Here is a 27722-nt window from a genome sequence, read left to right on the forward strand (position 1 = left end):
AGGGGGGAGGAGCTGGAAGCATCAACTCCCACATGTGCCTTGACCAGGCAAGCCCAGGGTTTTGAACCGGCGACCTCAGCATTTCCAGGTCAACGCTTTATCCACTGTGCCACCACAGGTCAGGCGTGGAATAACTGTTTTATATCTTTGAATTATGTCATTGGTATTTTAATAGGAATTACATTGAATTTATAAATTGCTTTGGGTAATATAGACATTTTAATGATGTTTATTTTTTCTAACCATGAACACGGTATATGCTTCCACTTGTTTGTATCTTCCTTGATTTCCTTTTATCAATGTTTTATAATTTTCTAGGTACAGGTCTTAAACCTCCTTGGTTAAATTTACTCCTAGGTACTTTATTTATTTTTGTTGCAATAGTGAAGGGGATTGTTTTCTTAATTTCTCTTTCAGACAGATCATTGTTGGTGTATAAAAATGCCTGTGATTTCCAAGTATTAATTTTATATCCTGCCACCTTGCTGAATTCATTTATCAGGTTCAGTAGTTTTTTTTACTGCAACTTTAGGATTTTCTATGTATAGTATCATATCATCAGAAAATAATGATAGTTTTACTTTTTCTTTTCCAATCTGGATGCCTTTTATTTCTTCTTCTTGTCTGATTGTTGTGGCTAGGACTTCAAGAACTATGTTGAATAAGAGTGGTGAAAGGGGGCACCCCTGCCTTGTTCCTGATCTTAAGAAGATTGCTTTTAATTTTTGCCCATTGAGTATGATGTTGGCTGTTTGTCTGTCATAGATGGCTTTTGTCATGTTGAGGTATGTTTCATGTTTTCCCACTTTGCTGAGAGTTTTTATCATAAATGGGTGCTGGATTTTTTTTTTGTATTTTTTTTTTGTATTTTTCTGAAGTTGGAAACGGAGAGGCAGTCAGACAGACTTCCGCATGCACCCGACTGGGATCCACCCGGCATGCCCACCAGGGGGCAATGCTCTGCTCATCTGGGGCATTGCTCTGTTGCAACCAGAGCCATTCTAGCACCTGAGGCAGAGGCCATGGAGCCATCCTCAGCGCCTGGGCCAACTTTGCTCCAATGGAGCCTTGGCTACGGGAGGGGAAGAGAGAGAGACAGAGAGGAAGGAGAGGGGGAGGGATGGAGAAGCAGATGGGCACTTCTCCTGTGTGCCCTGGCCAGGAATTGAACCTGGGACTCCTGCATGCCAGGCTGACGCTCTACCACTGAGCCAACCAGCTAGGGCCCGGGTGCTGGATTTTTATCGAATGCTTTTTCTGCATCTATTGATATTATCCTGTGGTTTCTCTGCTTCTTTTGGTTTATGTGATGAATCACATTGATTGATTTGCGAATGTTGTACTAGACTTGCCTCCCCAGAATAAATCTCACTTGATTATGATGTTTGATTTTTTTTCATGTACTGCTGTATCCAGTTTCCTAATATTTTGTTGAGAATTTTAGCACCTAAATTCATCAGGAATATTGGCTTATAGTTTTCTTTCTTTGTGTTTTCTTTGTCTGGTTTTGGAATCAGAATTATGCTCACCTCATAAAGGGAGCTTGGAAGTCTTTCCTCCTCTTGAATTTTTTGAAATAGCTTGAGAAAAATAGGAGTTAGTTCTTCTTTGAATGGTAGAATTTGCTTGTGAAGCCATCTGGCCCTGGGCTTTTCTTTGTTGGGAGTTTTTGATAACTGTTTCAATCTCATTTGTTCTAATTGATCTATTTAGGTTTTCTGATTCTTCCAGATTGATTTTTTGAAGGTTATATTTTTCAAGGAATTTGTCCATTTCTCCAAGGTTGTCTAATTTTTTGGCATACAGTTCTTCATAGTATTTTCTTAGGATCCTTTGTATTTCTGCTGTGTCAGTTGTTACTTCTCCACTCTCATTTCTAATTTTATTTATTTGAGTCCTCTCTCTTTCTTGGTGAGTCTGGCTAAGGGTTTATTGATCTTGTTTACCTTTTCAAAGAACCAGCTCTTGGTTTCATTGATCCTCTGTATTGTTTTTTAGTCTCTATGTTATTTATTTCTGCTCTGATCTTTATTATTTCCTTCTTTCTACTTCTTCTGGGCTGCTCTTTTTCTAGTTTTTTTAGTTGCAGGGTTAAGTTGTTTATTTGGGCTTTTTCTAACTTCTTAAGGTATGCCTGTAATGCTATGAACTTCCCTCTCAGGATTGCTTTTGCTGTGTCCCATAGATTTTGAGTTGTATGCTCATTTTCATTTGTTTCAAGGACATTTTTTATTTATTCTTTGATCTTATTGTTGACCCATTCATTATTTAATAACATGCTGTTTAGTTTCCAAGTGTTTGAGTGTTTTTCCATTTTTGTATTGTATTTGATTTTTAGTTTCATGCCATTGTGGTCAGAGAAGATGCTTGACATGATTTTAATCTTCTTAAATTTGTTGAGCCTCATTTTATGCCCTAATATTTGGTCTATCCTAGAGAAAGTACCATGAGCCCTTGAAAAGAATGTATATTCTGCTGCTTTAGGGTGAAAGGTTCTGAAGATATCTATTAAATTTAGTTGATCTAGTGTGTACCTTAATTCTGCTGTTTCTCTGTTAATATTCTTTCTTGAGGATCTATCCAGTGATGTTAGTGGGATATTGAAATCACCTACTATTATAGTATTGCTGTTGATCTCACATTTTATGTCCATCAAAGTCTGCTCTATATATTTAGGTGCTCTTGTATTAAGTACATAGATATTTATAATGGTTATCTCTTCCTGTTGGATTGTTCCCTTTATAATTATGTCATGACTTTCTTTATCCTTACTATAGTCTTTGTTTTAAAGTCTGTTTTGTCAGATAGAAGTATTGCTACCCCAAATTTTTTTTCATTTCCATTTGCATGAAATATTTTTTCCATCCTTTTACTTTCAATCTATGTGTATCTTTTGTTTTGAGGTAGGTCTCCTGTAGACAGCATATGTATGAGTCCTGTTTTCTTATCCATTCAGCTACCTTATGTCTTTTGATTGGAGCATTTAATCCATTTACATTCAAGGCTATTATTGATATGTAGTTGTTTGTTGCCATTTTTTTTCTTTAAATCTACATTCCTCTTTTACTAGATTTTTTTTCCTGCTTTGTTCTGTCTACAGCAGGCCCTGGTTTGGTTGTGATGAATTCTTTGTGGTTTTTTCTGTCTGGGAAGCTTTTATTTTATTCAACTTTAAATGATAGCCTTGCTGAATAAAGAAGTCTTGGTTGTAGGTTCTTATTCTGCATTACTTAAATATTTTTTGCCATTCCCTTCTGGGCTCAAGTGTTTCTGTTGAAAAGTCAGATGTCATCCTTACAGGGGTTCCTTTGTAGTTGATTGACTGTTTTTCTCTTGCAGCTTTTAGTATTCTTTCTTTTTCTCTTAGCTTTGGTTTTTTGATTATGATGTGCCTTCATGTGTGTGTCTTTTTGGGTTTTTTAAATGGTGTTCTCTCTGTTTCTTGAAACTGTGTGACTCTTTTCTGCATCAATTTAGGGAAATTTTCAGCTATAATTTCTTTAGTCAGGTTCTCTATCCCTTTTTCTTCTCCTTCAGAAACCCCTATTATGCAGATATTGTTTCTCTTCATGTTGTCACAGAGCTTAGAGTTTCCTCAGACTTTTTGATCCTTTTTTCTTTTTGCTGTTCTGTTTCTGTGTTTTTGTTTATCTTCTCCTCTAATTTGCTGATACGATCCTTTGCTTCATCCAGCCTGCTTTTAATTCCTTTGAGGGTATTCTTCATTTCTGATATTGTGCTTGTCATTTCTGTCTGGTTCTTTTTTATGATTTTAATGTCCTTTTTGATGCTTGTTATCTCTTTATTAGGTGTTCATTATGTCTATCCATTGTTGCTGTAAGAACTTTGAGCATCCTAACATTCATTATTTTAAACTCTGCATCCGGTAATTTGGTTATATCCATCTCACTCAGTTCTTTTTGGGGGGATTACTCTTGTTGATTCATTTGGATTGCATTTCTTTGTCTTCCCATTTTGTTTGTGTATACACTCTTCCTTTGGGTGTGTTGTTCATGTAGCTAGCTGAGTCTAGTGTTGGTACTGTCTGCCTCCAATTTTCAGTTGTATTGTTTCTAGGTCTTCTTGGGTTGGCATCAGCTGTTGTTTGTAATCTTCTGTGGACTACTTATCTGCTATCACTATTCTTTTTGCTATTTGTGTTGATGTTTTCTATGTCTTAGCTGGGTCAGGTGTGAGAAGCTCTTCCTTAAGCTACCACTCTAAGAAGGTTGTTAGGTCCTGAACTGGTGCTCTCTGTATCTGGGTGCTGTATGTGCCTGCACTAGACCTTCCTGGCCAGAGCCTAGTGCAGATCAGTGGGGGTCACTGCCTATGACTGGCTCTTACCAACCTTTTTGGAGCTACAGGTGATCCAGATCTTGTGGCTGCCTCTGCTGGGCCCAGGTGCCATTGTAAATATCAGCTACACTCTTAGGCTAGCTTTTATCTACTCTTGGCCTGGGGGAAGTTTCTTTAAAAGTTCAAGTTCCCCTGAGATCTGCTGCCTCTTATTGCTGGCTACTTGTTGGGCTCAATATTGTAATTCAGTGATTAGGTACAGTATTGGATGTGCTTGCCCCTTAGCCTCAGGTGTCTTTATATCCAGACTTTTTTTTGAAGAAATTTATCAGTTATTTTTTAAAGGCATTAATAAAAAGCTTAACATACTAAGAAAGTTACAATATACAAATGTGTTGACAAACTGACTTCTGCATTATATGTAACCTTGAGGTTTTTTAAAAATTATTTCTATTATTCAGTTATTCAAACTGGTTATTCCTTGCAAAAACACCTGGCTGATTATTTAAGCATGAGTCACATTTTACAAGGGCTGGGTAATTTCTCCCCTTTGTTGGTGCTGCTGCTCTGAATAAAATGTTCACTTTAGATTTGGGGTGTGATTCAGTCCAGGGATTAGGATGTCCATCCCTCAAAGTGTCTCCCCCTGTGGTTCTGAGACCACACTCTCCCTTGGCAACTCTAGTCCTCCCAGTGCTCCCTGCTCCCACAGCCCCAGGGAAAATGGCTGTGAGTGAGGCTCTCCATGCAGTCACTTTAATCTGGAGACTGGGTTTGAGAGTTTGGTCTCCTTCTCTCAAACAGTATCTAAGCTCCTTTCTCAGTCAAATACAGTCCATTCACCTCTTCCAGTTTCCACTCCTGGTAGCAGGCAGCCCTTTCCACATTTCCACCCTTCCTACCAGTCTCAGTGTGGAGGCTCTCTTGCTCCAGTCAGAACAAAGCGGCACTTAGAGGTAGGCAGCACATTACGGACACAGGTAGTAAGTGCTGAGGTCTGAGCTACACCAATCCCCCACACTGCTCAGTGCTTGCTGGGGGCAGGCAGGCCAGTGGCGGTGGGGTGTGACTGCAGGATCCAGGGTGGTCCATGCACGTGTGGGCCCACCTGCGAAGGCGAAAGCCATGGCAGCCACTGTGGAGGTTGGAGCAAGTGTGCAGGCCTGCCCGGGGCGCGAGCCCAGGTGACTGTGGAGATGGTCTGAGTGGGTGTGCGCCGAGGGCAGAGGCAGGAGCTGTGGCAGCCACAGAGGTCCGAGCCTGCATGCAATCCAGGCCACGGCGTGAGCCAGTTCTTGGAGGTGGAGGGAGCCTGGACGACAGTGGAGGCAGTCCAAGCAGCTGTGCATGGGCCTCCCCACAGTGGCAGAGGCTGTGGCAGCTGCTGTGGAGGTCGGAGCTCAAGCACAATCACACTTGCAGCTGGGGCCTGCCCCTGGTGGTAGCTGAGGCCCAAGCAACAGTGGAAGAGGTCCAAATGGGCATGCATGGGCCACCTGTGGAGGCATGGCCGCTTCAGAGGTCCAAGCTTGCATGCAATCCAGCCTGCACTGTGAGCCCTACCTTGGTGGCAGCTGGTGCCTGGGCAACCTCGGGGGAATTCCGAGCAGGCACATGCAGGCCCACCAGAGCAGTGAAAGCCACAGCAGCTGCAGAGGCTGGCTGGCACCACTAGTGCCCAAGCCCAAATGCCCAAGGTAGCAACAGTGACAGCGGGGGGCAGGTGGACAGACCACACATTGGGAACACAGAGGCCACACCACTAGATCCCTGAGAGCACACCCTTTTGAGTGCTGAAAAAGAAAAAAAAAAACCAAAATAAAATAAAATAAATTAAAAGTCTGGATATAGATCCTCACTATGGCGATGGGAGGAGGAGGCTGTAGAATCTTCTTACAGCCTTTGGTTAGTCTAAAGTTGGTCTTTCAAGATAACTGTTCTCAAAATTAAGTTGTAATCCACTTTGGTTCTGGGATGTGGGAGTTGGAACACCTGCGTACTTCGTGGTCATCTTGTCTCTCCTGTGCCAGTTGGTTTAAGCTTCCAACTGGAAATCTATCCATTTTGTTTGGGTGTATTTATCTAAAAATAATATAATGATGTGTTAATAATAAATATAATAATGATATGTTAACAAAAAGAGCGGTATTTCCATAACAAAATGATATAATAGAATAACAATATTTATTTTTATATCTGGGCACATGCTGCAAACCAGCACAGCTAGTAATTGCAGGTCCCGAGTGAGAAGGATGAGGAATTAAGAAAATACGCAAAATTAGGAAAATACAAGGTAGGGAGGGCTCTGTATTTGCCGCAGGGAAGAACAAAGTGTGCCCCAAAACCACATCTTGCTTTATTTGTAGGGCAAAGTGAGGCCATTAGCAAATCAACATATTATCTTAACTTTATACCAAACAAAGAATAGAAGAAACTTACCTCCAGTCTTTCTGGGGAACATGAGGGGTAGTGTAAATAATCCAGCACCACAGCTTAACAGCCTTTGACAACCTAATTAGGCAAGTGAGGTAGGGAGTTGGGCAGACTGTCAGTTTACAGCCAATTCCCCACACCTCTGTCCCCCCAAAATCTAAACTCCAAAAACCCTATTGGTTTTTTGGTCCCCAACAGGCACATATTTCTCTGGAATACCATAGGGTGCACTGAAAATCTTCTAGGTCGCATCAGTGAGCCCTGCAGCACACTTTGAGAACCACTGGTGTAGTCTGTGTAAGGTTGTGGTGCTTGCCCTCAGGGAAGCAGATTGCAAATAAGTAATGCTTTCCTGCTTGGGAGGGGTGATTTTTTTGCTAATGTTTGCTGGAGAAGGTGTATTTTTCACACAGCCTGTTTTTCTGGGGAAGGCAGAGAGAATGCAGAGTACTAAGAAAGAATCCAAAGGGAGAAAAAGGGTGCAGGGGGGCTTTGGGAGCCCTGCTAAGGTTTGTGGAGGCCTTTGACTCCAGGAGGACACAGAGAATGCATCAGGGCTATAGGAGCCACTGAATGAGAGGGAAGAGGTCTTCCCTGGATGTTTGCTTGTCCGCCTGTATGAGAATTTTATTAATGGAATGGCCCACCATTTTTTGGCTCCACTGTTTCTTTCTATCGGCCTGAATCTAATGAGAACCTGCATGGCCATGATAGCAGAGGCCACTGGCCTTTCAGAGTGAAAAGAAATCTTGCCATAAAAAGAGGACAGTATTGAACCATTGTTCATTGATAAAGAAATATCAGTTATATTTATTAGAGAAAACTACAAATATAATGAATTAGGAAGGTGTAAAGCCAGTATCCACGGCCACCATCACAGCCGCCTGGCCCATGCAGGTTCGCAATGGATTCGGACAGATGGTAATGAAACAACAGAGCCACAAACTGGTGGGCCATTATCTTTAATCCTAGCTTACAACCAGTAGGCAAGTAAAAACACACACTGGGCTCCAAAACCCACTCATTCAGCGCTCACAAAGCTACTGACTTATTCAAGTTTCCTAGAATCAAAGGTCTCTAGCTCACCAGACTTATTTACCTCTGTTCCCCATCTCCTTCTCTCTGCACAAACTGGCTTCTCTCTCAGTACTCCACCATCATGGCTGCCTCTCTTGGCCTCCTCCACGTGGCCTTTCTCTGCTCTCTGCTTTCTCCTCTCTCCTCTAATGCTAATCTCAGGTACCGAGCAAGAGCAAGCTCCTGGTTTGCCCCATTTATAGTGTAGAAATCCAAACCTTTAATACCATATACAAACAAGGGAGTCTCTGATATAGTCACCTATCTGAGGCATAATGGAATTCTTCATGAGAGTACACCACCCCATATCAAAAAGGGTGGGAAAGGCTTAGTCCTAAAGCCAAGCCTGAGGCTACAAGAATCCTGCCTGCCCATAGCCCACCCCCAACACACATTAATACAATCACTCCCATTTCAAGCAATCACGTGGGCGATGGCAACATCTTTAACAAAGTGAGCATAATATATTTTACCTGCCCAACAGAAGGACTTTATCCAGGATAAATTTTCACTGAGCATCACATATTTATTTTGACATAGATGATAAAATATACTGAGGTGAGCAACAAATCTAAGAGTCAAACACTAATAAACTTCCATCAATGCATATGTCTCAAAGAAAAATTTTAAATATAACCTATGTGGCAAATACCTTATTAAAAATTAAATACATGGGGACCCTGCCAGTTGGCTTATTGGTAGAGCATGAATCGAGCATTCTGAAGTCCCTGGTTAGATTCCCAGACAGGACACACACAAAAAAATTACCTGATTCTCTACACCTCCCCCACTCTTTTCCTCTGGCAGCCATGGCTTGAATGAGCAAGGTGGCCCCAGGTTTAGGATCAATCCTGACCTGGCCTCAGGCACTAAAATAGCCAGACTGCTGAGCAGCAGTGTAAGGCCAGAGGATGCTGTGGTCATGGCCATTCATAAGCAGGTTCTCACTGAATTTGGACAGACAGTAAAGAAACAATGGAGCCAAAATATGGTGGGCCATTCCTTTATTAAAGTCTCACACAGCTGACAAGAAAACAGGCAGGGAAAACACTTTCCTTTTGTTCAGGGCTCCCAAAGCCCTGACACAATCTCCAGTTCCACAACCAGGAGAAATTTCTCTGGTTTCTCCTAGAATCAAAGGCCCCAGCAGCCTCAGCAGAGCTCACAAAGCCCCTCAGCTCAGGTTCCCCATCTGCACACCTCTCTCTCTGCAAAAAACTGGCTTTTCTTTCAGCCACTGCAACTGAATGCATCCAGCCTACATGCAGCTGTGAAAGGAGGGGCAGGTCCCTCTTCCCACAGAAGGAAGAAACAAAAAGAATACAAGGGAAAGGAGCCAGCAGGGATAACCAAGTCAGTCAGTGATAAATTAATTATATCCAGTAGTTACAATACGAAGCAAGAACAACAGAATCTGTAGTATGTAACTATGACCAGTGGTCTGGAAACTCCTTCCTCCTTGATGACTTCACTGAAACTTTCCCTCCCCTCTCCTTGAGTCCTGGGAAAACTTTTATTTGTATTTTCCCAAAATTAGAAGTGAGGAGGCAGTCAGACAGACTCCTGCATGCGCCCAACTGGGATCCACCTGGCATCCCGACAAGGGGTGATGCTCTGCCCATCTGGGGCATTGCTCCATTACAACCAGAACCATTCTAGTGCCTGAGGCAGAGGCCATGGAGCTGTCCTCAGCACCCGGGCCAACTTTGCTCCAGTGGAGCCTTGGCTGTGGGAGGGAAAGAGAGAGATAAAGAGAAAGGAGAGGGGGAAGGGTGAAGAAGCAGATGGGGACTTCTCCTGTGTGCCCTGGCCGAGAATCGAGCCCAGGACTGCCACATGCCCAGCTGATGCTCTACCGCTGAGCCAGCCGGCCATGGTGAGTCCTGGGAAGTCTTAAACAAAGAAATCACATGGCCATTGCTTAGATTCTGTAATGGTATATAACCTGTAAAAATAATCAACTTTGGGGAGCCCGTATTTTGGAGCTACATACCCCATGTTTTCTGGTGCCTTTAATAAATCTTATTTCCTTCATCAAGTTGTCTGGGAATTTTTGTCCACCTTTGATTCCTGCAATATATGGTGCATTGGCTGGGAACCAGGGAGGAAAGAAGCCCTCAATTGGTGGACTTCAGGCTCCTTATTGTGGAGCCCCCAAGCTGCTTTACAGACATGTTTGCGGAGCGTACATGGGAGATTTCCCTGTGTGGACACCTCTGTTGGATGGAGGGGAGGATCCCCTTTGCTGGTCCCAGCAAGGACCAGAAAATTAAGGAACAAGGAAACACAGGCACGTCAGAGCCACTGTAAGGAAAACCAGGCAAGGTAAGCTAGCCAGGGCCCTGCCCCGATGGGCAGAAGAGAGGCTTAATCACCCTCCAGAGAGTCACTAATTTCCCTCCATAGCTTAGGAGCAGAGACTGTGCACTCTTCACAGATGTGAGGGGTGGTGCCCACAGAAGTGGTGACTCATCCATCTCCACGTGTTGTGGAGATCGAGCCCCACGGGGTTAGGAGTGGTGTCTCATCACCCTCCATGGGCTAGGAGTAGTGACTTGTCACCCTCCACAGGTTGGGAGGAATGAGCCACATGGGGTTAGGAGTGGTAACTCATCACAGTCCACTGGTGGTTGGGAGGTTGTGTGAAAGAGAATGAGTGTGAAGTGAATGAGATGGACATTGGTAGAGGGTTCCAACTCTCCCCCACAAGGCTGAAGCAAGTGTTGGGTCTTGAACCGCGGTTCTGTAGGGCATCTCGTATGGCTAAGAGGCAGAATTGCATGCTGATGTTTTATATCAGCCTGCCAAAAGCCAAAATGGCCCACCATTCCCACGAGGGGAGTGACTGGTGAGGGCTGAAGCAAGTGGCATCCCCTCCAAGTTTCCCCTCTCTTTCCCCTATTCCTTCTTGTTGCGTGACTGTTGTCTGTCATGGGAGGTATGGGAGGTTCACAGGAAAAACCCACCCCTTTAGCCATGATGGTCAAGAATTTTAAGAAAAGGTTCTCAGAGGATTACAGAGTTACTATCATATGTCCCCAGGGAAGTTGAGGAATAGCCCACTTTTGGGGTAGAATGGCCAACAGATGGAAGCTTGGATAAGTCTACTGTACAGAAGGTGTAACAGGTATAGTCACTAGAAATCCAGCCCACCCCTACCAGTTTCCCTACATAAACACTTGGCTTATACTAGTTTTGCACCTACCTACTTGACTTAAAGCTCAGGCTTCTACAGTATTGGTAGCTAAGGCAGGAAAGCATTCCACTAAGACCCAGAGAGATGCTGCAACTGCCAAAGCCAGAAATTTTCTCCCCTAGTAAACCAGAAGAAGCAGAAACTCTACTTCATCCACCTTATGTGCTGGTGAGGTTCTACCCATCTATGCCTGACTCTCTGTCCATCCCAGAGACTGCCACTGACTCAGGCTCGTCATCACCAGACCTATCAGGTCCCAGTATAAGCTCATCTGAGCCTGAGCTGGAGGTGACTCCCACTGCATCAGCAGAATCAAACCCAGGCTCTCTTCCTCCAGCTCGGAGGTTTAAACAGGTGCCTAAGCCTAGGCTTGTTCTAACTCTAACTTTTCCCAGAGAGAAGGAGTAGAGCAGGGGTCGGGAACCTTTTTGGCTGAGAGAGCCATGAACACCACATATTTTAAAATGGAATTCCATGAGAGCCATACAATGACCTGTGTACGTTACACATTATTCAATAAAAATTTGATGTTGTCCGGAGGACAGCTGTGATTGGCTCCAGCCACCTGCAACCATGAACATGAGTGGTAGGAAATGAATGGATTGTAATACATGAGAATGTTTTATATTTTTAACGTTATTTTTTCTAATAAAGATTTGTCTGAGGAAAAAAAAGAAAAAAAAAGATTTGTCTGCGAGACAAATGCAGCCATCAAAAGAGCCACATCTGGCGTGTGAGCCATAGGTTTCCGACCCTGGAGTAGAAGGTATTTGATATCCATCTGGGAAGCTGCCAAGCAAAAACTCTAATTCAAAAATACCCTGAAGTCTGGGCTGAAGAACACCACCCCCCCCCAGCGGGCTGGCAATAAACCAAGTGCCAGTGCAGATAGAGTTAAAACCTGGGGCACAGCCTGACCTGTGGTGGCGCAGTGGATAAAGCATCAACCTGGAAACACTGAGGTTGCCGGTTCAAAACCCTGGCTTGCCTGGTCAAGGCACATATGGGAGTTGATCCTTCCTGCTCCTTCCCCTTCTCTCTCTCCCTCCCCCTCTCTAAAATGAATAAAAAAAAAAAACCCTGGGGCACAGCCTGTCCCCCTAAAACGATACCCAATTCCCAGGGAGGCCTTGGAAGGAATCCTGGTGCATGTACACTGCCTCAATTAGCATAGCATTATTCTCCTGTACCAGTCACCCTAGAATACTGCTTTGATCCCTGTCAGAAAACTGGGACAAATGATTATCAGCCGGTACAGGACCTGAGGGTCATAAATGAGGCAGCAGTGACTCTGCGCATGAAAGTATCAAATCCTTATGCACTCCTATAAGCCTCCTCCCTGCTCAGGTCTCATGTTTCACTGGCTTGGGCTTAAAAAGATGCCTTCCTTAGTATAAGACTGGATCCTGAAAGCCAGAAGCTGTTTGCCTTCCAATGGGAGGACCAGTCTACAGGGGCAAAGGTACAGTGCACCTGGACTAGGCTGCCACAAGGGTTCAAAAAGTCCCTACCATCTTTGGGGAGGCCCTCGCTCGGGACCTGCAGAGGTTTCCGGCATAGGACATAGGATGTGTCTTCCTTCAGTACATGGATGACCAGTTGCTAGGTCATGAGACTCTCCAAAGATGTGCTCGAAGGACACAAAAGCTTCTACGCCATGTAGAGAAGAATAGAGACAAGGTCTTGAAGAAGAATGCCCAGATCTGCCAAAGGCAAGTAAAATACTTAGGATTCATTCTCCAACAGGGGGAAAGAGACTAGGAGTAGAACAGAAACAGGTTATTCAGAACATCTCTGCCTTCACCACAAGGAGACAAGTTAGAGAGTTCCTGAGTGCAATAGGATTCTGTCATTTTTGAATACCTAACTTTGCACTACTGGCCAAACCCCTCTATGAAGTCACAAAGGATTGAGAAAAAGAGCCCATGGTCTGGGGGCCAGAACAGGGTTGTGCTTTTCAAACTCTTAAAAAGGAATAACAAGTTGCCTCAGCACCAAGTCTTCTTAACCTAGCAAAACCTTTTGTAATGTAAGTCTCAGAGAGGAGCAAGAGAGCAGTGGGTGTATTAACCCAGGATTTAGGGTCATGGCCAAAACTGGTAGCCTACATCTCCAAGCAACCAGACAGCATTGCAAAGAGCTAGACTCCATGCCTAAGAGCCCTAGCAGTCACTGCCATGCTGATACAAGAGGCAGACTATCTAATTTTAGGACAAGATCTAAAGGTGTGGGTGCCACATGCTATAGTGACTCTGATGAATGCTAACGACATAACTGGCTCACAAATGCCTGCCTCACTAAGTACCAGAGTTAATTATGTGAAAACTCAAGACTGGTAATAGAGGTACATAGCACTCTAATTCCAGCAACACTGCTCCCAGTGAATGAGAAAAAGCCGCAACACAATTGCTTGGAAGTGCTGGTTGCAGTCAGTATACTACAGCCAGCCAGACTTGCTAGATCAACCCATAAGGGAGCTCAAGTGGGAGCTGTATGTGGAAGGAAGCAGCTCCTTCAAACTCATGGGGAGAAAGGCAAGCATGGTATGCAGCAGTGACTCTAACAGAGACTACAGAGGTGTGGCCTCTACCCCAAGGTACTTCTGCTCAGCTGGAAGAACTGATTGCCCTGACTTGAGCCTTAAAGCTCAGTGAAATGAAAAGAATAAATATCTTTACAGATTCCGGTTTTGCCTTCCTCACTCTCCAAGTACATGGGGCAGTTTACAAAGAGAGAGGACACTTAACTGCTGGGTATAAAGATCTTAAATATCCAGGAGAAATTCTCTAGGTGCTGAAAGCAGTCTGGAAGCCAAAACAAGTAGCAGTGATACACTGCAGGGGACACCTGAAGGGAAGAACAGTAGAAGCACAGGGAAATGTCAGAGCAGATGCAGAGACAAAGAGGGCTTCTACCCTACCCTACCACTAGGCTACTATAGCCCCTCTCATCTCCTGGGTCCTGGAACTTGTACCCAGATATTCTGAAGGAGAGAAAAGGTAGATGGAGAAAGAAGCAGCCAAAGAGTTAAAGGATGAATAGATGCAACTTCCAGACGGTAGAGTTGTCATTCCCTACCTATTGGGGTCAGCAGTAGTCCAAGCTTTCCATGTTGCCACCCATCTGGGACAAGATAAAAACAAAAACTGCTAGAGAGATACTTCTATAGCCCTCTCTTTGCAACTCTAGGCAAAAAAGTCAGCCTGCGCTGCCCAACCTGCCATCAGGATAATGCAAAACAAGGACCTTCAGTGTCCCCAGGTATCCAGTCCTACGGGGCAGCCCTCTTTGAGGTTATACAGGTTGACTTCACTGAGATGCCCAAAAGTCAAGGTTACCAGTTTGTTGGTGTTAGGATGCACCTACTCAGGATGGGCAGAAGCCTATGCCACCCAAACAGAAAAGCTAGAGAAGTAACAAGGGCATTGCTCAGAGAAGTCATTCCAAGGTTTGGACTGCCACTTTGGATAGGCTCTGACAACGGCCTGGCCTTTGTGGCTAAGGTAGTACAAGGAACAGCTCAAGCATTAGACATCACCTGGAGGCTTCACGCACCATATAGACCTTAGATCTCAGGAAAGGTGGATCGCATGAATAGGACTCTGAAGTTAGGGCTTTCAAATTATGTCAGGTCTTAAGTGGGTACAAGCTTTGCCTCTAATATTGTTTAAGTTTCAGGGCACTCACTCCAAGAACACTGGGTATTCACCTTATGAGGCATCATACAACAGTCCTCCCTTAATATTATATAGCTTGCCAGGGACTCCCCAAGAATTAGGAAAAACTGAACTACATAGGCAATTAAAAGCTTTGGGCAAGGTAGCCAGTACCGTACCCAAGTGGGTGCTAGATAGAACTCCAACCAGTTTGCCCCTGTCCATTCTTTTCCCCCAGGAGACTAAGTGTAGGTAAAAGATTGGGATCCAGCTCCCCTCCAACCCAGGTAGAAGGGACCCAACACAGTGATCCTGATCACTTTCTCTACTGCCAAGGTAGAAGGCATACCCACCTGGATTCACCAAAGCCAGCTGAAGCCTGCGGCCCCAGCAGAGACACCTTCATAGACAGCAGAGACTGACCCTGCCAACCCCTGTAAGTTGACCCTGAGAAGGACAATGTGTCCTGCTCCAGCCACAAACTGGGAGCTGGCTGGTCCATGTATGACCAAAGCATGAGAAATCTTGCTGTGGGAATCCTTATTATTGGACTCTGGGGACAGAGAGGAACTAGGGCAGATGACTGAGAACTGTGTATCTATATCACCAAGGAAGGCCAAAAGGTCTCCACCACCTTGCGTTTGTATAGCCTTGATGAGTGTGAGGGAACTCAGAAAGGGACCTGAACCTATACTTAGACTCAATATTCTGTGTGTGACCCAGAGGAAAACCAGCCCTATGTCTGTTATAATCCTACAGATCCTCCTACTACAACAATATTTGAAGTAAAAACAGCAGCAGGAGCATAGGGTAAATAGAAGGACCAAAATTTGCCCCCACTCAGGTTTTCACTCCCCGGTGCTGGTTGAGGTAGCTCTTCCTGCAGAAACTGACAGGGCCCACAAAGACCGCTACTCCAGCCAACATTAGTAAATGGCCCCTCCCAAGAAGATTGCAATCTGCTGTTGCACTCGCTGGGTAAAACAAACACTGGAGACGTTTGGAGAGTTTCAGACAAAGTTTTATGGCCAAGAGAAAAAGAAAAGAAAACAAAACAAAACAAGACAAAACAAAACAAAACAAAACAAACCTGCGCAGGGGTGAGCTCAGGTGGTAGTCACAAGAGTCACACCGAGCGCCTACAGTCTAGGGGTTTTTATAGCGTAGCAAGCAAGCAGTTCATACAGAAGCGAACTTGGCGTTTAGCAATTGGCTCCCCCAAATTAAATTTTAGTCATGTGCCTTAGTAACCAGTCATACAGTTGAAAGCCCCCAGCTGGAAATGTCCCTATCTATCCCCTAGGATGTGGTCACATTAACTATCTTAGGAGTTTTTACGACTTCCTTATCTCAAGGACTCATCAGCTCCTAGTCATCCTGGGAGTCTAACGACTTCCCTATCTCTAGGACTCATCTGTCTTATTCATCCTGGGAGTCTGGTCTCATCTATTCCGGGAATGAGCTGTACTTACTGGACCAGTTCCTTTGAAGTTATTTTCCCAAGCCCATTAATGTATTTTATGGCTTTTATTCGAATGTCACACTGCAATTTGCAACCAACTGCCCTGCTCTGAGGGCAGCCACACATGTGGCTGACCATCGCCATTTTTTAACAATAAAAGTGAGCAAACTAAAAAAATACAAATTTTACTAACTCATTTGCACAACAAGCAGCCTCAGGCAGGTAGAACATCAGCCCCAGAGTCGTTCCCAGTGGATTCTGGTTGGGGGGTGGGCATGCGGGCACTATCTCTCCCCTCACCCCCGCCTCTCACTTGATTAAAAAAAAATTATATATATATAAAATCTGTAAAAGGAGATTATAACACAGACACAGAGTTTGGACAAAAATCTTGCAATTTTAAAAATAATTGCGAAGTTCAAACCAACACACAAGAAAAGGCTATAACCAATGAGAGCAGGTGGATGGAGCCAGACCCCGCCCCGGAATCCGCCCCTCTCTATTCAGCCTTTAGTTATAGACACGCCTCCTATCACCACCCACCAATTGCAGAAGTGCTAATTCAGGCAAGAGTCCCGCCCAGGTTTTGAGGCAATGCGCACGCGCAGGTTGTTACAGACCCACAGGTGGCTGTAGCAATACACGCGAGATCTGGAGACGGTCTTCCCGGTTTAAACATGGCGCTCCCCATCCCCAATCCTGCATGCGAGGAGCCTGAGGATCGCTGTGGACGCTGAGAGCCCCGCTCTCGAGCCCCCAGCGGTGAGTGCGGAGTCCCGGTGAGAGGCCCCGAGCCTGCCCGCTTCGCTGCCGAGTGGGCGCTCCGCGTCGGTTTCTGGGAAAACTCTGAGGCGGCCCCGCCCGTGTGCCCCCGCCGTCGGGCATGGGACGCCCCGTGCCGCGCGGTTTTCTGCCTCGGTCCCGAGGGGGCAGTCCTCTCCCCGCCCCCCCCCCTCCGCCGCGCTGTTTAAAGTCCTGGGAGACGGACAGTGTGCGCCCCTCCCCCCGCCCGGCCTCTCTCGGCCCGTGGAGCCTGGACTGCCCTCCCCCCGGCCTGGGGACCTGCGGACCCCCTCCTGAGACCCCACCCCTTTTAATAAGAGACCGGGATTCAGGAAGAGCACACTCTCCATGGGGTGGGGATTCGGGGCGAGAACGCGGGGTCCCCAGAAGAGCCCCCGGCCCCGCGCGGGGAGGGCTGTGTAGGAGCGGCGACAGCGAAGGGGCCCCGGGGATGCGCAGAGCGGGGCTGGGAGGGGTCGGGGACGGAGAGAGACACGGGAGGGGGAGGAGAGGTCATTGAGGGGCCATGAAGAGACGGCAACGTGGGGGGGGCGGGGGGCGGGGCGGGACCGCGACGGAGAGAGTGACAGTAACCGGGGAGAGGAGCGCGAGGGGAAGAAAGGGGAGACACCCCGAGGAGAGGGAGGGGCCCGGAGAGAAGGGCGCGCAGGGAGAGGGCTGGGAGCAGAAGTGGGGATGAAGAAAAAATAATTCTTTTTTCTGGGGGCTCAATGGATTTACCTATTTCATTAAACATCTCACATGTAATTCATTTTAAAAATAACCTATTGAGATAAATATTAGTATGTTGACTGTCTGCTTTCTTGCAGTACTTATTAAATTTAAAATAAGCATTGGTGATCTCATAGCCACAGCTTAAATTTTTTTTTTCCCTTAAGTGAGAAGCAGGGAGGCAGAAAGACACTACTGCATGCACTCCCACTGGGATCCACTTTGCAAGCCCACTGGGGCCGATAATCTGCCCATCTAGGATGGAGCCGCATTGTTGCTTTGTTAGTTTTTTATTCATTAAATTAAGAGAGTAGAAAGGGAGAGAGAGAGAGAAGGGAGTGAGGAGCAGGAAGCATCAACTCCCATATGTGCCTTGATCACGCAAGCCAAGGTTTTGAACCATTGTCCTCAGTGTTCCGGGTTTACACTTTATCCTCTTTGCCACTGCAGGTCAGGTAGCTTTGTTGTTTTCATGAGCTGCTCCAGGTGATTCCAGGGTGAGCCCAGGGATTAGTAGGAATTATCTGGAAGCATTTGCTTTTTGGTGTTTTTTTTTTTATATATATATGATAAATTTTATTTAGAAGTCACAGAAGTATCCTGACCAGGAGGTGCCGCAGCGGAAAAAACATCAGACTGGGTCTCAGAGAACCTAAGTTCAAAACCCTGAGTTCACTGGCTTGAGGTCTAAGTCACCGGCCTCATTGTGGGATGATAAACATGACCCTATGTTCACTGAGTTTAGGCCAGGATCACTGGCTTGAGCAAGGGATCACTTACTCTGCTGTAGTCCCCTCTTGCCCATCAAGGCACATTTGAGAAAGCAATCAATGAAGAGCCAGAGAGGCACAATGAAGAATTGATGCTTCTCATCTTTTCCCCTTACTGCCTGTCTGCACCTATCTGTCCGCCTCTCTGTTGCATCAAAAAGAAATAAGTCACAGAAGTAGAAGTGAGCTCAAGGAACTGGTTTCAGAGGCAAAAGAGGAATCCTGGATTTTAGGAGAGAGACAGGCATCAGTAATTGGGGAGGCAAAGATGTGCTCCTGAGAGGAGAGCACCTGGTATGTATAATATTTCTGAGAGTGGGGAGCAGGGATAATCAGGGGAGGTGACAGGGTGTTATGTTGGGTTTGGGTGCTCAGGCGAGCAGCGCCCGTTCTCATTGCTGTGGGAATGTGTGGACGTCTGAGGGAGGACAGACAGGTGAAGACAAGAAAATAACATGGTGTGGTCTCCCTGTAGGAGCAGTGTTGGCTGACTCCAGTGAGGAAGGACAGGAAAGTATGGACTTTTCAGCATTTCCAGGTCTTTCTGTCTGTGACTGCGGTGGAAGTGGATAAAGGGGCTGTGTGGACACCTGTGGTGGCACATTCTCAAAATGCAGACTTGACTCCTTACATATTGTCACCTGAGAAAACGAGGAGGAGCCAGACCAGGAGAGAATGGCTGCTTCTCAGGTAAGCAATGTGATCTGGGCAGAGGCTGTGTTTGCTTTTCCTCCTAACTTCAGTGGGTTTAGGACCTGCAACTTTTACTTCTCTACTTCTGATATTCCTGCTAGTGATGCTGTTTCCATTTACTTATTTTTTTATTTTATTTTATTTACTGATTTTATATAGTAGAGAGAAAGTAGATGCCAAAGAGAGAGAGGGGAGAAGTGAGAGGCATCAAGATGTAGTAGGGGCTTCCCTTATGTGCCTTGAGTGCGTAAGCCCTGGTTTAGAACCAGCAACCTCAGCTTCCCAGGTTGATGATTTATCGACTGTGCCACCAGTCAAGCTCTTTCTCTTTCTTTCTTTGTTTTTAATGTTTATTGTATTGATTTTAGAGTGAGTCAGAGAGCAAGAGAGAACGTTTATCTTGCCTGTATGTGCTCTGGGCAGGGATCAACCAGCAACCTCTACACTTCAAGACCATGCTCTAACCTACTGAGCTATCCAGCCAGGACCCAGCTCTTTTAATTGTCAGGGTCAACAGCTTACATACTTCCCTCCTTTGTCCCAGAGCCTTCTCTGCCTTCTCTCCATCCAGGCTCTCAGAAGACATGAACAGTTCCCACCGTGAATTAATCATTTTTTTATTATCATTTAGATAATTTAATTTAACAGGGTGATATTGATCAATAAGAGGACATAGGTTTCAGGTAAACACCTCCACAGCATGTGAATTATTGATTATGTTGTTTTCTCATCACTTGGAATTATTGATTATGTTGTTTTCTCAGTTAAATTATTTTCTGTGAGCTTATATTTGTCCTTCCTCTTTATACCCTTCCCTGCACCCCTCTCCTTATTCTCCCCCTCGTCCTCTCCTCCTGGTAACCACTTTTATCTATGTCCATGAGGCTCAGTTTAACATCCCAACTATGTGTGGAAACAGTTCAATTCTTAGTTTTGATATACTTATTGCACTCAGCATAATGTTCTCAGGATCCATCCATGTTGTTATAAAGGTCACTAGAAACGTTTATTCTTCTGTGTGTGTGACAGACAGAAGGACAGATAGGGACAGACAGACAAGAATGGAGAGAGATGATAAACATCAGTTCTTCGCCGTGGCACCTTAATTGTTCATTGGTTGTTTTCTCATATGTGCCTTGACTGGGGGATACAACAGAGTGAGTGAGCCCTTGCTCAAGCCAGCGACCTTGGACTTGTTGCAAACCATCGCGACTAGTAATTCCAGGTCCTGAGTGGCAACGGTGCAGAATTAAGAAAATACACTTAAAGAATTAAAAGAATGGGTTCAGCTTTGACCAGGAGCTGATGAACTTGAGCACAGGGTTACTGGCTCATGCTGGTTGCTAGACATGATCCCATGGTCACTGACTTGAGCCTGTTTCTGCAAAGCTGATAGCAGAAACAGACCACCCAAAAACTACATCTTGCTTTATTTATAGGGCAAAGTGAGGCCATTAGCAAATCAGAGATCTCTGATCACGTTTCCAAGGCAACACAAGAATTTCTACCAAGTGTAGAAAATCCCTATCATACTTAACACCTTAAGTTTACATAAAACAGAGGATAGAAGAAACTTGCCTCCAGTCTTTCTGGGGACTTGGGGGAGGGGGTTGGATGAGTGTAAACATCACAGCTTAACAGCCTTTGCAGCCTAATCAGGCAAGTGAGGTGGGGTGTTGGGCAGACTGTCAGCTTACAGCCAATTCCCCACACCTCTGTCCCCCAAAAATCTAAACTCCAAAAACCCTGTTGGTTTTTCAGTCTCCAACATGGACTGAAGGTGGTGAGCCTTGCTCAAACCAGATGAGCCTGTGCATAAGCAGGCAACCTCAGGTTTTCGAATCTCGATCCTCCACGTCCTGTTGTGACACTCTTCACTGTGCCGCCACCTGTTTGGGTTATTATCATTTCTTATGGCTGATATTCCCTTGTACATCATCTTTATCCTATCCTATCGAAGGACATTTTGGTTTTTTCCAAGTTCTGGCCGCTGTGACTTTCACAGGGATTGACATGGGGCTACGTGTATCTTTACGTATGAATGTTTTCAGTTTTGGGGGTAGATACCCAGTAAAGGGATTGCTGGGTCATGGTAGTTCTATTCTTAATGTTTTGAAGCACCTCCATTCTTTCTTTCACAATGGCTCTACCAGTGTACATTCCTATCAGCAGTGAATGAAGTATCCTTTTTCTCCACAGCCTCTCCAATGCTTGTTATTACCTGTCTTTTTGATAGTAGCCAGTCTAACAGGTGTGAAGTCATATATGTCATTGTAGTTTTGATTTGCATTTCTCAAATAGCTAGTGAAGATGAACATCTTTTCATATGTCTGCTGGCCATTTATATGTCTTTTTAGGAGGAGTGTATGTTCAGGTTCTCTCCCTATTTTTTTTTTATAAAGATTTTTTTTTAAATTCATTTTAGAGAGGAGAGAGAAAGAGAGAGAGAGGGAGAGGGAGAGAGAGAGGAGAGAGGGGAGAGAGAGAGAGAGAGAGAGAGAAGGTGGGGAGGAGCTAGAAGCATCAACTCCCATATGTTCCTTGACCAGGCAAGCCCAGCGTTTCGAACCGGCGACCTCAGCATTTTCAGGTCGTCGTTTAATCCACTGCGCCACCACAGGTCAGGCCCTCTCCCTATTTTTTAATTGGATTGTTTGCGTTTTTCTTTCTGAGCTTTGTGAGGTCTTTATTTTGGATATTAGTCCCTAATAGAAACTGTTGTTTTTAAATATCATTTCCCATTTAGTTTCCTGCGTTTTTGTTTTGTTGTTAGTTTCTTGTGCTGCGTAGAAGCTTTTTAGTTTGATATAGTCTTATTCATTTATTTTTGCCTTTACTTTTCTTGCCATCATGGTAAATTCATAAACTGCTCTGTATGGCCAAGGTCTGTGAGTTTAGTACCTATGTTTTCTTCTATGTAATTTACTATTTCAGCTCTTATATTAGGTCTTTGATCTATTCTGAATTACTTTATGTGCAGGAGGACAAGAAAGTTCCATTCCATTGCATATGATATTTCAGTTTATCCAGCACCATTTATTGAAAAGGCTTTTTTTTCTCCATTGTGTGATTTTGGCTCCTTTGACAAAGATGATTTGTTTGTATGTATATATGTGGTTTTATTTCTGGGATCACGATTCTTTTTCATTGACCTGTGAGTCTTTTTTTCTACCCGTACTATCTGTTTTGATTATTATGGCTTGGCAGAATAATTTGAAGTCAAGTATTGTAATACCTCTGGCTTCATTTATTTTTTTTCTCTGAATTGCTTTTGTTATTTGTTTGTTTGTTTTTTAAGAATACATACACATTTGGTGATCTTTTTGTTTCATCTCTCTAAAAAATGTCTTGGGGATTGCATTAAATATGTGTATTGCTTTGGGTAATATGGCCATTTTAACTATGTTGACCCTTCCAATCCATGAACATGGAATATTTTTCCATTTCATTGTGTCATTTTCAATTTCCTTTTATAATACTTTGTAGTTTTCTATATATAGAAACTTTATATCATTTACTAAGTTTATTCCAAAGTATTTTATTTTATTTTATCTTGCTATTGTTAAAGGGGATTTTTTTTTAGTTTATTCCCTGGAGTTTGTTGGAATATATGGAAACAATACACTTCTGTATGTTAATTTTGCATCCCAAGACATTACTGCATTGGTTTATAGTTTCAAATTTATTTTGGTGGAATTTTTGGGTTTTCTTTTTCTCTTTCCTTTTTCTTCAGTGAGAGGAGGGCAGGAAGAGACAGACTCCCACATACCCCGACGGAGATACATCTGGCAAGCCCATCTAGGTTCCTTGTTTCATTGCAACTGGAGCCATTTTTTAGCACCTGAGGCAGAGACCATGGAGCCATCCTCAGTGCGTAGTGCCAACGTGCTCCAATCGAGCCATGGCTGCAGGAGGCGAAGAGGGGTGAGTAAAAGGAAGTAGGGTGGAGAGGCAATGGGCACATCTCCTGTGTGCCCTGACAGCGAATTGAACCCAGGGCATTCATACTCTGGACGAACACTGTACCACTGAGCCAACAGGACAGGATCATATCATCTGGAAAAATGATACCATTACTTCTTTCCCATATGAATGCCTTTTCTTTCTTTCTGTTGCCTGATTCTCTGGCTAAGACTTCCAGCACTATGTTGAATAGGAGTGGAGAGACTGAGCAGCCTTTTGTTGCTGATTTTAGTGGAAAAGCTTTCAGTTTTTCTCCATTTAGTATGATATTAGCTGATGGATTGTCATATATGGCCACTATTATGTTGAAGTACTTCTATTTTAATTTTATTGAGTTTTTTAAACATAAAGGGAGGTTGTATCTCACCAAATGGCATTTCTGCATGTATTGATAGGATCATATGATTTCTCTTCATTTTGTTTATGTGTGTTATGTTAAACAACTTACGTATAATAAACCATCTTTGTGCTTCTGGAATGAATCCCACTTGATCATGATGTATTATTTTTTTAATGTGTTGTTGTATTCCAGTTACTAGTATTTTGTTTAGGATTTTTGCATCAGTACTCATTTGAGATATTGGTCTGTTGTTTTCTGTTTATTTTTGTACTATCCTTGCCAGGTTTTGGTAACGTGATGTTGTTGACCAGATAAAGTGTGTTAAGGAGTATTGCTTTTTCTTCTGTCTTTTGGAAGAATTTGAGATGGATAGGAATCAAATCTTTGAATGTTTAGTAGAATTTGCTAATGTAGTCATCTGGTCCTAGACTCTTATTTTTAGGGAGGATGATTTTTTTTTGGGGGGGGATGAAGATGGAGAGAGGGAAAGATAGGAACAGACAGTCAAGAAGGTAGAGAGAGAAGCATCAATTCTTTGTAGTGGCTCCTTAGTTGTTCATTGATTGAGTCCTAAATGTGCATTGACCAAGCAGGCCAGAGCAGAGCAAGTGACTCCTTGCTCAAGCCAGCAACCTTTGGGCTCAAGTCAGTGACCATGGGATCATGTCTAGCAACCAGCATGGGCCAGTAACCCTGCGCTCAAGCTCATCAGCTCCTGGTCATATTGGATGAGCTCACACTGAGTCTAGCCAGTGACCTCAGGCATTTGAACCTGGGTCCTCAGCGTCCCAGTCCAACCCTCTATTCAGTATGCCCTCCTGGTCAGGCTTTTCGGAGGTTTTTGATAGCTTTTTATATTTCCTCTCTATGAGTCTATTTAGTGTTTCCACTTTATTGTGACTCAGTTTAGAAAGATTATATAGTTGTAGGAATTTATTCATTTTATCTAGGTTGTTAAACTTGGTGGCATGGTTGTTAAACTTGGTGGCATAAATTCTTTTATAGTTTTTGTATATGTATGACTTCTGTGGTAATTTTTCATCTGGGACACAGAGGACCTGGTTCAAAGCGCCGAGGTCACCAGCTTGAGTGTGGGATCATGGACATGACACCATTGTCATTTGCTTAAACACAAAGTTCACTGGGTTGAATCCCAAGGTTGCTGGCTTGCCCCAAGGGTTAAGCAAGGGGGTCACTCGCTCTGTTGTAGTTCCCTCCCACCCTCATCAATGCACATATCAGAAAGCAATCAATGAACAACTAAGGAGATGCAACTAAGAACTGATGTTTCTCCATCTCTCACTTTTCCTGACAGTCCCTCTCTCTGTCTCTCTATTTATGTCACAAAAATATAAAAACTAAATGAGTATCATTCACAAGTGATTCATGAAACTACAAAATCACAATATTATTTTATTTTTCTTTATTTTTAAGGTTTTTATTAATTCATTTTAAAGAGGAGAGAAAAAGCAAGACAGATTAAGTAGGGAGAGAGAAGGGAGTAGGAGCAGAAAGCATAACCTCCAATATGTGCCTTGATTAGGGAGGCCCAGGGTTTTGAACCAGCAACCTTAGTGTTCCTGGTTGACGCTTGTTAAACTTCACCACCACAGGTCAGGCTCTATCACTTTCAAATTGTACGTAGTTCTCCTATTATGTATGTCTGTGTGCCTAATATGTTAACATTATTTGAGATATTTTCTCTTCTTAAGAAGTTTTTATTTTCTGTTATAGAAAATTGTATAGATGTTTATGAGGTTTCTTATGAGTATTGGTGTTTGTACATTATTTGAAAAATTATATATAGATTGCATTTGAAGTAAAACTCAAAATCTACCCTTCACTAAATGTTTGTTTCACAAAGTAGTCTCACGGGAAGGAAAGAAATATCTTGTTTTAAGATTACATATAGTAAGTAATTTTGTGGTTGCTATGCATCCTATTTATTGAGAAGAAGAAATTTCATTAAAATTTTAGCTCAAACTCATGTATGCATTTTCCCTCGTGTTTTCTTTCTCTGTGCTATTCAGGAGTGTGGCACGTGGACTGGGGACATATGCCCAGTCCATATGCCAGTCTGGTAAAAAGAGAGCTTGTCAGCTCTGTGGAAACACAGGCCCCATCCCAGAACTCCTGTGTAAGAGTCAGCATTTTTAGAAAACAGCAGTTCACTGTTGTCCACGTCAGAAATGAAGAAGTACTTACACTTGCAACTCATTGTGATTTTTCCACGTGACAAATGTACACAACTAGTCATGAGCGATACAAATATAGCACTAACAAATCTACATGCCTCTGTTGATACCTTAATTCTATTGATAAATTTTTGAGAGAGAGAAAGGGAATAGCCATGAACTTGCTGTTTCACTTATTTATTAATTAATTGGTTGATTTCTTTTATATGCCTTGACCAGGAATCGAACCTCCCACATTGGTATATTAGGAGAATGCTCTAACCAGCTGACATACCAGGTCACGGTGATACCTTAATTTTAAAATTCATCTTCTTGGAAAATCAAGTCTGTGTAGTGCAGTTAGGACATGTGTAATCCTCGTTACTCAGTGTTAGAAAATAAATTAAAGAATATTACTGTGTGAAAGATTCAGAAAACAGAAGATGAGAAAAATTTTTTGAGAAAAAGTATTACTACCAACCCAGGTAGATAAGGCACTGACCTGGGTCACTGAGGACCCAGATTCAAAGCCCTGAGGTCACTGACTTCAACCTGGGGTCCCTGGCTTGAGTGTGGGGTTATAGACAGTACCCCATGGATGCTGGCATGAGTCCAAATCCAAATGTTGCTGGCTTGATGAATGGGTCACTGGCTCAGCTATAGGTACCTGGTCAAGACACAAATCAGAAGGGAGTGAATGAACGACTAAAAATCTCACAGCTTGAGTAATGCTTCTCATCTCTCTCAGTCCAGTTTGTGTGACCCTCTTTCTCACACATACTTAAAATATATATATATATTGCTGGGTGAAAATGGTCTTACTGGGTCATTTCTCCTAGGACAAAACAACTTCCAACCCTATTTTCATGTAGGATGGCATTATGAACTCAGACTACGGACCTTTGTTTATGTGCCTTTTCTTCCAGAAACCAATGACCTTCAGGGATGTGACCTTCAGGGATGTGGCTGTAGATTTCTCTCAGGAAGAGTGGGAATGCCTGGACCCAGCTCAGCGGAAACTGTACATGGATGTGATGTTGGAGAACTACAGGAACCTGGTCTCCCTGGGTGAGGATGACTTCCTTCCTGAGTTTATTCTCTACCTGCAGCTTTTTGTTTTCTTCATTAGGGGGAAATGTCACATGGGAGCTTCTGCCTTGCAGGGTAGATTTTAGAGTCCTGCCATGGTGTAGAAACAAAGGTTATGCGCATTGATTAGAACTCATTGTACGAAAACTTACACGTGTCTGGAATGATTAAGCTGTTTTCAGAAAACAGTATTTTGGAAATTTATTTTCTAGAATATTGTAATATTGTACTTTGTCTTCTCACTTGGGCACAAAATGAATTAAAAATTTCAGCTGAGAAGGAAAATGACAGTGTCCTTCCACCCAGGTAGGTGGGATGAGGAAGCTGATGACGTAGGGAAGAGATTTAAAGGTCACAGAGGAAGCCAGACTTTAAAGTGTGGTTTTTGGAAGCTGCTGCACTGGAAATGGGTTTTAGAGGCCCAGGTTTATTCTCGTTGCTGTCAGAGAGGGACAATTCGTCTCTGACATGTCCCATGTTCCGGCATCCTCTCGGGACGCTGCTTTTGCTCTGGTGACCTCCATCATCACATTATCAGTGGGGTCAAATTCTTCCACTTAGACTGAGCTGCCATGATGACTCCTCTTCCATAGCTTTGGGGGCCACAAAGAACATGGGCATGTACCTGAAGAATTACATGATAAGCTGTTTATTCTCATTTGGAGTGTTTGTTTTGTTTTGTTTTGTTTTTTGTGAAAGAAACACAGAGAGGGACAGACAGACAGGAAGAGAGAGAGATAAGAAGCATCAATTCTTATTGTGCCACCTTACTTGTTCATTCATTGCTTTCTTTTATGGGCCATGATGGGGGGGCTACAACAGAGGAAGTAATCCCTTGCTCAAGCCAGTGACCATGGGGTCATGTCTATGATATTATGTGTAAGCCAGCAATCTTGTACTCAAGTTTATGAGCCCATGCTCAAGCCCTCAACCTTAGGGGTTTTGAACATGGGTCCTCTGTGTTCCCATTTGATGTCTCTCCACTGCACCACTGCCTGGTCTGGCCAGATTTATTATTTATAACCCTATAGACATTTCCCAGAAGACCATACAGA

At 43.8% G+C, this 27722-nt stretch overlaps 2 protein-coding genes across 2 annotated transcripts in view; one reads left to right on the top strand and one right to left on the bottom strand.

Annotated features, from left to right (window-relative positions):
- Positions 1-27722, top strand: part of LOC136331920 (zinc finger protein 420-like) — a 284820-nt gene that overhangs the window by 247114 nt on the left and 9984 nt on the right. The window contains exon 6 of the mRNA XM_066271085.1: positions 26505-26646. Coding sequence (XP_066127182.1) covers positions 26505-26646 — 142 coding nt within the window. The remainder of the gene's footprint in view (positions 1-26504; positions 26647-27722) is intronic.
- The window catches only part of LOC136331922 (zinc finger protein 420-like), a 122892-nt gene that overhangs the window by 51513 nt on the left and 43657 nt on the right, over positions 1-27722 (bottom strand). The gene's annotated exons all lie outside the window — the stretch shown is intronic.

The sequence above is a fragment of the Saccopteryx bilineata genome, chromosome 3 (assembly GCF_036850765.1).
Source record: "Saccopteryx bilineata isolate mSacBil1 chromosome 3, mSacBil1_pri_phased_curated, whole genome shotgun sequence".
Lineage (NCBI taxonomy): Eukaryota > Metazoa > Chordata > Mammalia > Chiroptera > Emballonuridae > Saccopteryx > Saccopteryx bilineata.